Source organism: Rhinichthys klamathensis, unplaced genomic scaffold (assembly GCF_029890125.1).
Source record: "Rhinichthys klamathensis goyatoka isolate OS25496 unplaced genomic scaffold, OSU_Roscu_1.1 h1tg000596l_1, whole genome shotgun sequence".
NCBI classification, from domain to species: Eukaryota; Metazoa; Chordata; class Actinopteri; order Cypriniformes; family Leuciscidae; genus Rhinichthys; species Rhinichthys klamathensis.
Window position 1 is genome coordinate 593,686 of NW_026607052.1, and position 11,315 is coordinate 605,000.

The window sequence follows — 11,315 nt, forward strand, 5'->3', positions numbered from 1 at the left end:
ATAATTATTTTTAATACATAAATACCCACACATGCATGTGTATTTAAGAAATATTTGCATGTATATAGACTGAATGTAGCCTACATATAATGTATATTTTATATAAATATAAACATTTTATATATAAATAACATATTTTTTCTTAAATATATACGTGTGTGCATTTATATACAAAATAATTATAAACAGTACACACACATATATTATGTAAACACAAACTTTTATTTTGGATGCGATTAATCGTGATTAATCGTTTGACAGCCCTATAGTTCAAATCAATGCGATAAACGAGTCAGGTCCAAAATAATCTAAAAAGTAATCAAAAAGTAGTCAGAATTCATTACCATAAAATGAGTAATCAAGATTATGTTACTTGTTTTTGTATTTTGGACTCCAATTTGTAATTGACTCCAATTTAAAAGTAAATCTACCTGGTTAAATGATAAATGTCTCAATAGAATAAAGTGAAACTTTGTGATTCTCCTAATGTTCTACGGATTCTTCTATCAGCGTTCTCACAGGTTCGCGTTTTTAAAGTTTGCGTTTGAAGTGAATCAATCAAAACTAACTTTAGCTGGAAAATAACTTTATTCTAGAGCTGTCATAAAGCCAAAACAATCTCTGTTACTGTAATTTTCTATTATCACTGTAAAGCAGCTTTGGAACAATCTACATTGTTAAAAGCGCTATATAAATGAAGATGAAAAACGTACGGCTTGCGCGTCGAAGGCCTTGCGGAGCCGCTGGTAGTTGGTGAGCGCCCTCATGGAGATGGGCAGCTTGCCGATGGTCTTCAGGTCGATGGGCCGCTGGTGTGCCGATGTGATGAAGGTGTTCATCCACCAGTACGTGCTCTTCGACAGCAGGTTTACGAACGGTTGGAGGAACCGAACTCCCAGATCCTGAAGATCATCGGGTGGCTTCACCTCCGTGGGAAACGCAAACCACAAGTAGCGCTGAAACCCAACGAGAACGCAGGCATTAGTGGAGCTTCAACAGCTTTACGTGCATTTCCATCTCAAAACCATCAACAGTCATTTTGCTGCTGCTGTTTGGGAAAGTGTTTCACTTAATGTTGCAACATGGATGCAGGGATTCACTCGATCCATCGATGCGGTCCGGCTCAAATTTGCCACTCTAATTCATCCTAAATGGGCCCAATATATCTCGGTTTATGGGATTTGACCCAATATGTCTCTGCACTGTAAAACAATGTGTCATATAAATGTAAATGGATTTTTCCATATTTTACTTTTACAGGTCTTTTACCCCTATTTTGAATTACGCGTTGCATTGTGGGAACAATATATATATCTATATATATATATATATATATATATATATATATATAATATTTATATAAATAAATATTTACCCATTGAATGCATTTAAGAATGTTTACATGAAAATTTTGACAAAAATAAACCATGTTCAATTTGAATATATCATTCTTTAATTATTTGCTACCAAAAGAACTGCTATTTCTGTATAAGGATAATCCGTGAATAGTACAGAAAATGTACTGTTAATATACAGAAATTTCCGTTTCAGAGTTGAAGGAACTGTCCGTCATTTAACGGTAAATGTCCTGGTAATTTTCTGCCAGTACATTATCCGTTTTTTTACAGAATTATTTTTTACAGTGTGGGCTCCACCGCTTTAATATTTGTAGAATAACTTTACAAGAATAACTGGACTTGCCAATTACATTTAAACATGTAGTGTACTTTAATACCACAAAATCAACATTTTCTGCGTTTAAGTCTTTTGCAAAGGTGATTTTAGGGTTGGAAAAGACGTTCATAACATAAGTATATAAGACATACATTTTCAACCGTTTTACCTCCGTTTTACTGTTTTTAAGAAATCCCTTGTGGAAAAGAAGTGCACTCACATGTACTGAATGCGCTCTTCAAATCTTAAAACACTTCATGAATGTTTCTTAACACACTTAAGCACACTTTGCAATAATTAAAAGTTGTACTTTAAAGTATATTTTCCGCAATTGTTTTATAATCTTTTGTGCGTTACACTTATTTTGATGTGTTGACTAGCATACTAAAGCAAATGTAAAGTGCATGATTATTAATTAACAATAATCTTGATTATTATATTAGTTAATATATTTTAAATGTATAAAATTGCAACACGATACAATTCAAATACATGATGACATACAAGTTTTAATATTGAAATGATATTAAAGTATATTATAGTTGCCCATGTTTATCAGTACATCCGGCTGTACGTTAAACATACTTCAAAGACAACAGAAGTATGAAATTACATATAAAGATGTACTAGTCATACATTTTAAATGCAACTAAATGCATTTAATGTAAATTTTAAACTATAATATATTCATTTAATTGTAATAACATCCAATTAAGCATCTGAAAACATTACATCCAGTTCACACTTCAAAAAAATTATTTAAAGTAATTTATTTACGATATAAGTAATATTTTTAAAATGCTGAAGTTTATTTATTTTCTCACAGGGGTTACAGAAATAAAACTATAAGCTCTATTAAACAAACATGAGTAAGACTTGATAATTTGTTTACAATTTTTTTCCAAAACGACTTATATTTCTGTCCAAAAAAACAAAACAGATGATGCATAATATTTCTTGACAAACTGTAATTTGACACTACTGGAATCATATTATAAGTATGTAGCCTAGCTGTGTTTTTCCCATCTGGTAATTTGCCCAAACTTTAATCTGATAATGTGAGGCCAAACTCGGTACGGTTACGAGACGGGATTATCCCCAGAGATTGCAGTTATGCACATTAATTTTTAAGCAGTCATAAGTTCAAGACCTGGACTGAGCCTCCGCTCTCCTCACCAGAACACAAGCGTCCGATAAACAGCTCAGCGAAGAAAGAGAAGAGCGAGGGATTTGCGAAGTTGATTGTGAGTTGTGTGGTCATTTGATTCAGTGATTCAGCATTTTAATCTCACATCGAGCTGTTATGCAACGGAAAGAGCGGATCATGCCGTTCATAAAGCGATGATGTCCTCGTGGACACATTTGATGTCTGACATGGACGGGACGCAAATGATTACCAGGCATTTTCTTAGACAAGAAGTGTATATTAATATGTATTTTTGGTAACACTTTATGATAAGGTTCCATTTGTTAACATTATTAATGAAAAATACGTCTAAAGCATTTATTAATCTTAGTCAATGTTCATTTCGACCCTTACTAAAACATTGTATATACAGTATACACATATATATACAAATGTACACTACCGTTCAAAGGTTTGGGGTCAGTGAGATTTTTTTTTTTTTGGGGGTGGGGGGGGGGGGGGGGGGGGGGGGGGTGTAAAATAAATCAATACTTTTATTCAGCAAGGATGCATTAAATCTGATCAAAAGTGACAGTTAAGACATTTATAATGTTACAAAAGATTCTATTTCAAATGAATGAAATATAACTCTGTTCATCAAAGAATCCTGAAAAATATTTTTTTTAACATTGATAATAATAATTAATGTTTTTTGATCATCAAATCATCATATAGAGTGATTTCTGAAGGATCATGTGACACTGAAGACTGGAGTAATGATGCTGAAAATCAGCTTTGATCACAGGAATAAAATAAAATATATAAATATTTTAAAATATATTCAAATAGAAAACACTTATTTTAAATAAATGCAGCCTTGGTGAGCATAAGAGACTTCTTTTAAAAACAATAAAAATCTTCCCAAACTTATGAACGGCAGTGTACACACACACACACACACACACACACACACACACACACACACACACACACACGCACACACACACACACACATATATTACAGTATACACTCACCTAAAGGATTATTAGGAACACCTGTTCAATTCTCATTACAGTTTTTCTCGATTGCCTAAACACTATAACCAGGCTTTTGAACTAAAATTTCAAAACCATAATGCCATTTATCAAAAAGCACACCCATTTCACTGAACTGTGAACACTATTCCCCTGTTTTGACACATTAGTCAGATTTGTTGAACTCTCACAGCAAAACTCTACACACAAATCCCTTCATTTCTCATTGCCTACACCACGTGGTCATTTAGAAAGCACTAGCATTCAATATTGTTCACTCAAGTCAGCTCAGCTTCAGCTCAGTTAGCACACAATTACCCAGGTGAAAACACTAAGAGTCAAAATTGAACACACATCAGTCAGATCCTTCAATAGATAGATAAAAGGTTATACAATCTTTTATAAAAGATAAAAATCAGTTTACTGAGTTTTGGAACAATGGATCCACAGAGAAATTAAGCAATAGGTCGAGGAGGGAGAGGAAGAGGAGGAGGAGGAAAAGGAGGAGGAGGAGGAGGAGGAGGGAGAGGAAGAGGAACAGGAGGAGGAGGAAGAGGAGGAGGAAGAGGAACAGGAGGAGGAAGAGGAGGAGAAGGAGGAGGAGGAGGAGGGAGAGGAAGAGGAACAGGAGGAGGAGGAAGAGGAGGAGGAAGAGGAACAGGAGGAGGAGGAGGAGGAGGAGGAGGAGGAGGAGGAGGAGGAGGAGGAGGAGGAGGAAGGGCAAGGGCAAGAAGACAAGCAGTCTCGGATGAAATTCAAGCCACTTTAGTTGGCCATGTCCTTGTCCATGGTATGACTATGAGGGAGGCTGGGCAACGAGTACAGCCAAATTTGAGTCGCTTCACCGTCGCCTCCATCATCAGAACCTTCAGGGAGGAGTGGTGGCAAACAAATTTCTATCACTGAATAAGAGACAAACATTTCCAATTGTCTTTGATGAGGTTTATGTTCTTGCAAGAAAAGGCCAGCAGTCGTACAGTCACACAGAGCGGCTGCAGAGTGTGACAGGGCACAGGGAGGGCATCCTTTCTCCTTTATAGTCTTGACTCCCAGAATGTTATCTTTCTAGGCCAATGATGGTATTTCAACCATATGTGGAACATTCTTAGACTTGTTCATCATATTGTATCCTTGAGTGGAGGCATGTACCAACACTCTTTACCATTCCAATACAATTCCATATTTGAATAAGGTTTGTGTGTGCTCTTTTACTGTCATATGATGCTTACACACATCTCACGTAAGAGTAGGAGAGATTAAAAAAAAAAAGATGTGCTGGGGGGGCTGGGGGCTGGACCACAAGCAACATGAATTACCAGTTTTGGAAATGTTTTGAATTTTTAGCACCAGTGTGCAAGACTATGTTGTAGTGTGTGTATTTTTGAGGGCTTGTGTGTCCTGTCTGAGGGCAAAGTTTGGTTTTTCAGCAAGAGTGAATGGTTTTGAGTGAAGAGTTTCATTTTGACCTGAAAATAGGATGTTTGGGGAATTGGGTGAGACGTTATGGATTTGTGTTTACTGCTTTGAGAATACGAGGCATAGTTTCAAGAAATGTGTTTAAGCAATCGAGAAAAACTGTAATGCAATTATCTAATCAACCAATCACATGGCAGTTGCTTCAATGCATTTAGGGGTGTGGTCCTGGTCAAGACAATCTCCTGAACTCCAAACTGAATGTCAGAATGGGAAAGAAAGGTGATTTAAGCAATTTTGAGCGTGGCATGGTTGTTGGTGCCAGACGGGCCGGTCTGAGTATTTCACAATCTGCTCAGTTACTGGGATTTTCACGCACAACCATTTCTAGGGTTTACAAAGAATGGTGTGAAAAGGGAAAAACGTCCAGTATGCGGCAGTCCTGTGGGCGAAAATGCCTTGTTGATGCTAGAGGTCAGAGGAGAATGGGCCGACTGATTCAGGCTGATAGAAGAGCAACTTTGACTGAAATAACCACTCGTTACAACCGAGGTATGCAGCAAAGCATTTGTGAAGCCACAACACGCACAACCTTGAGGCGGATGGGCTACAACAGCAGAAGACTCCACCGGGTACCACTCATCTCCACTACAAATAGGAAAAAGAGGCTACAATTTGCAAGAGCTCACCAAAATTGGACAGTTGAAGACTGGAAAATGTTGCCTGGTCTGATGAGTCTCGATTTCTGTTGAGACATTCAGATGGTAGAGTCAGAATTTGGCGTAAACAGAATGAGAACATGGATCCATCATGCCTTGTTACCACTGTGCAGGCTGGTGGTGATGGTGTAATGGTGTGGGGGATGTTTTCTTGGCACACTTTAGGCCCCTTAGTGCCAATTGGGCATCGTTTAAATACCACGGCCTACCTGAGCATTGTTTCTGACCATGTCCATCCCTTTATGGCCACCATGTACCCATCCTCTGATGGCTACTTCCAGCAGGATAGTGCACCATGTCACAAAGCTCGAATCATTTCAAATTGGTTTCTTGAACATGACAATGAGTTCACTGTACTAAAATGGCCGCCACAGTCACCAGATCTCAACCCAATAGAGCATCTTTGGGATGTGGTGGAACGGGAGCTTCGTGCCCTGGATGTGCATCCCACAAATGTCCATCAACTGCAAGATGCTATCCTATCAATATGGGCCAACATTTCTAAAGAATGCTTTCAGCACCTTGTTGAATCAATGCCACGTAGAATTAAGGCAGTTCTGAAGGCGAAAGGGGGTCAAACACAGTATTAGTATGGTGTTCCTAATAATCCTTTAGGTGAGGTATATATGTATATACACTGCCATTCATAACATATATATACATGTATATACAGTATATATAATTGTAATAATTGTGCATTTAATTGTATTTTTTGTAGCCTAGAAATCTAGACTCCCCCTAGCGGCTGCAAAAATTATTTTGCAGCCAGTGTAGTCTAGCAACTCTCCGTTGACTTTCGAGCTGGAAAAACCAAACACTAGTCAGGCCAATCACATCGTGTATAGAGTCGGCGGGCGGGCTTAACATAATGACGACAGAGATGCGACGGTTCACTGCTACTTGAAGACAAAGAATGGCTGCGGCTGCTGGCGAACAGCTGTCTTTTGATTCGGCTTTGGCCCCGACTCTGGATGATTTAAAGTTAAGCTTTTCTTTGAAACATGAACGAAGAACGGCACCTGAGTCATTTTTAAAAAAGGAAGATGTGTTCTGTGTTAAGATGTGTGAGATCGCTCTGACTACGTCACCTTCTTCGTTGGTTTGGTTGGTTGTAGCGCTATCCTATTGCGTGCCGAGGGAATTTGAAAGACAGCCATTTATCCCGCCGCTCGTATTGAGCCCTGTCAATGGTAAGTTCCCAGACCTAACATCCTGATGTAGCTCTGGCATGCCAGGCTAATTTTTTTGTGCATGGCACTTTGAAGTCAACAGCATTTAAAAAAGCAATAAGCGTATATAGAGTCAGACTCAGCTCCATTAAACACCAGATGCAGATATACCAGATATTTCCGCTGTGACCCCTGACCCCACACTCACAGATATCCCAGATATTCCCGCTGTGACCCCTGATCCCACACTCACAGATATCCCAGATATTCCCGCTGTAACCCCTGACCACACACTCACAGATATCCCAGATATTCCCACTGTAACCCCTGACCCCACACTCACAGATATCCCAGATATTCCCGCTGTAACCCCTGATCCCACACTCACAGATATCCCAGATATTCCCGCTGTGACCCCTGACCCCACACTCACAGATATCCCAGATATTCCCGCTGTAACCCCTGACCCCACACACACAGATATCCCAGATATTCCCGCTGTGACCCCTGATCCCACACTCACAGATATCCCAGATATTCCCACTGTAACCCCTGACCCCACACTCACACATAGCCAAGATATTCCCGCTGTGACCCCTGATCCCACACTCACAGATATCCCAGATATTCCCGCTGTGACCCCTGACCCCACACTCACAGATATCCCAGATATTCCCGCTGTAACCCCTGACCCCACACTCACAGACATCCCAGATATTCCCGCTGTGACCCCTGATCCCACACTCACAGATATCCCAGATATTCCCACTGTAACCCCTGACCCCACACTCACACATATCCAAGATATTCCCGCTGTAACCCCTGACCCCACACTCACAGATATCCCAGATATTCCTGCTGTGACCCCTGATCCCACACTCACAGATATCCCAGATATTCCCGCTGTGACCCCTGATCCCACACTTACAGATATCCCAGATATTCCCGCTGTAATCCGACACCACACTCACAGATATCCCAGATATTCCCGCTGTAACCCCTGACCCCACACTCACAGATATCCCAGATATTCCCACTGTAACCCCTGACCCCATACTCACAGATATCCCAGATATTCCCGCTGTAACCCCTGATCCCACACTCACAGATATCCCAGATATTCCCGCTGTAACCCCTGACCCCACACTCACAGATATACCAGATATTCCCGCTGTGACCCCTGACCCCACACTCACAGATATCCCAGATTATTCCCACTGTGACCCCTGATCTCACACTCACAGATATCCCAGATATTCCCACTGTAACCCCTGACCCCACACTCACAGATATCCAAGATATTCCCGCTGTAACCCCTGACCCCACACTCACAGATATTCCCGTTGTGACCCCTGACCCCACACTCACAGATATCCCAGATATTCCTGCTGTGACCCCTGATCCCACACTCAGAGATATCCCAGATATTCCCGCTGTGACCCCTGATCCCACACTCACAGATATCCCAGATATTCCCGCTGTAACCCGACACCACACTCACAGATATCCCAGATATTCCCGCTGTAACCCCTGACCCCACACTCACAGATATCCCAGATATTTCCACTGTAACCCCTGACCCCACACTCACAGATATCCCAGATATTCCCGCTGTGACCCCTGACCCCACACTCACAGATATCCCAGATATTCCCGCTGTGACCCCTGACCCCACATTCACATATATCCCAGATTTTCCCGCTGTAACCCCTGACCCCACACTCACAGATATCCAAGATATTCCCGCTGTAACCCCCTGACCCCACACTCACAGATATTCCCGTTGTGACCCCTGACCCCACACTCACAGATATCTCAGATATTCCCGCTGTGACCCCTGATCCCACACTCACAGACATCCCAGATATTCCCACTGTAACTCCTGACCCCACACTCACAGATATCCCAGATATTCCCGCTGTAACACGACCACACACTCACAGATATCCCAGATATTCCCACTGTAACCCCTGACCCCACATTCACAGATATCCCAGATATTCCCGCTGTCACCCCTGACAACACACTCACAGATATTCCCGTTATGACCCCTGACCCCACACTCACAGATATCCCAGATATTCCCGCTGTAACCCCTGACCCCACACTCACAGATATCCCAGATATTCCCACTGTAACCCCTGACCCCACACTCACAGATATCCCAGATATTCCCACTGTAACCCCTGACCCCACATTCACAGATATCCCAGATATTCCCGCTGTCACCCCTGACAACACACTCACAGATATTCCCGTTATGACCCCTGACCCCACACTCACAGATATCCCAGATATTCCCGCTGTAACCCCTGACCCCACACTCACAGATATCCCAGATATTCCCGCTGTAACCCCTGACCCCACACTCACAGATATCCCAGATATTCCCACTGTAACCCCTGACCCCACACTCACAGATATCCCAGATATTCCTGCTGTGACCCCTGATCCTACACTCACAGATATCCCAGATATTCCCGCTGTGACCCCTGATCCCACACTTACAGATATCCCAGATATTCCCGCTGCAATCCGACACCACACTCACAGATATCCCAGATATTCCCGCTGTAACCCCTGACCCCACACTCACAGATATCCCAGATATTCCCACTGTAACCCCTGACCCCATACTCACAGATATCCCAGATATTCCCGCTGTAACCCCTGATCCCACACTCACAGATATCCCAGATATTCCCGCTGTAACCCCTGACCCCACACTCACAGATATCCCAGATATTCCCGCTGTAACCCCTGACCCCACACTCACAGATATCCCAGATATTCCAGCTGTGACCCCTGACCCCACACTCAAAGATATTCCAGATATTCCCACTGTGACCCCTGACCCCACACTCACAGATATTCCCGTTGTGACCCCTGACCCCACAATCAGAGATATCCCAGATATTTCTGCTGTGACCCCTGACCCCACACTCACAGATATCCCAGATATTCCCGCTGTGACCCCTGACCCCACACTCACAGATATTCCAGATATTCCCGCTTTGACCCCTGACCCCACACTCACAGATATCCCAGAAATTCCCACTGTAACCCCTGACCCCACACTCACAGATATCCCAGATATTCCCGCTGTGACCCCTGACCCCACACTCACAGATATCCCAGATATTCCCGCTGTGACCCCTGACCCCACACTCACAGATATCCCAGATATTCCCGCTGTAACCCCTGACCACACACTCACAGATATCCCAGATATTCCCACTGTAACCCCTGACCCCACACTCACAGATATCCCAGATATTCCCGCTGTCACCCCTGACCCCACACTCACAGATATCCCAGATATTCCCGCTGTGACCCCTGACCCCACACTCACAGATATCCCAGTTATTCCAGCTGTGACCCCTTACCCCACACTCACAGATATCCCAGATATTACCACTGTGACCCCTGACCCCACACTCACAGATACTCCCGTTGTGACCCCTGACCCCACACTCAGAGATATCCCAGATATTTCTGCTATGACCCCTGACCCCACACTCACAGATATCCCAGATATTCCCGCTGTGACCCCTGACCCCACACTCACAGATATCCCAGATATTTCTGCTGTGACCCCTGACCCCACACTCACAGATATTCCAGATATTCCCGCTGTGACCCCTGACCCCACACTCACAGATATCCCAGAAATTCCCACTGTAACCCCTGACCCCACACTCACAGATATCCCAGATATTCCCGCTGTGACCCCTGATCCCACACTCACAGATATCCCAGATATTCCCCCTGTAACCCCTGACCCCATACTCACAGATATCCCAGATATTCCCCCTGTAACCCCTTACCCCACACTCACAGATATCCCAGATATTCCCACTGTGACCCCTGACCCCACACTCACAGATATTCCCGTTGTGACCCCTGACCCCACACTCAGAGATATCCCAGATATTTCTGCTGTGACCCCTGACCCCACACTCACAGATATCCCAGATATTCCCGCTGTGACACCTGACCCCTCACTCACAGATATCCCAGATATTTCTGCTGTGACCCCTGACCCCACACTCACAGATATTCCAGATATTCCCGCTGTGACCCCTGACCCCACACTCACAGATATCCCAGAAATTCCCACTGTAACCCCTGACCCCACACTCACAGATATCCCAGATATTCCCGCTGTGACCCCTTACC

At 43.0% G+C, this 11,315-nt stretch overlaps 1 protein-coding gene across 1 annotated transcript in view; it reads right to left on the minus strand.

Annotated features, from left to right (window-relative positions):
• abcc8b (ATP-binding cassette, sub-family C (CFTR/MRP), member 8b) overlaps nucleotides 1-11,315 on the minus strand; it is an 84,829-nt gene that overhangs the window by 60,757 nt on the left and 12,757 nt on the right. The window contains exon 6 of the mRNA XM_056240413.1: nucleotides 714-956. Within this exon, the coding sequence (XP_056096388.1) occupies nucleotides 714-956 (243 nt within the window). The remainder of the gene's footprint in view (nucleotides 1-713; nucleotides 957-11,315) is intronic.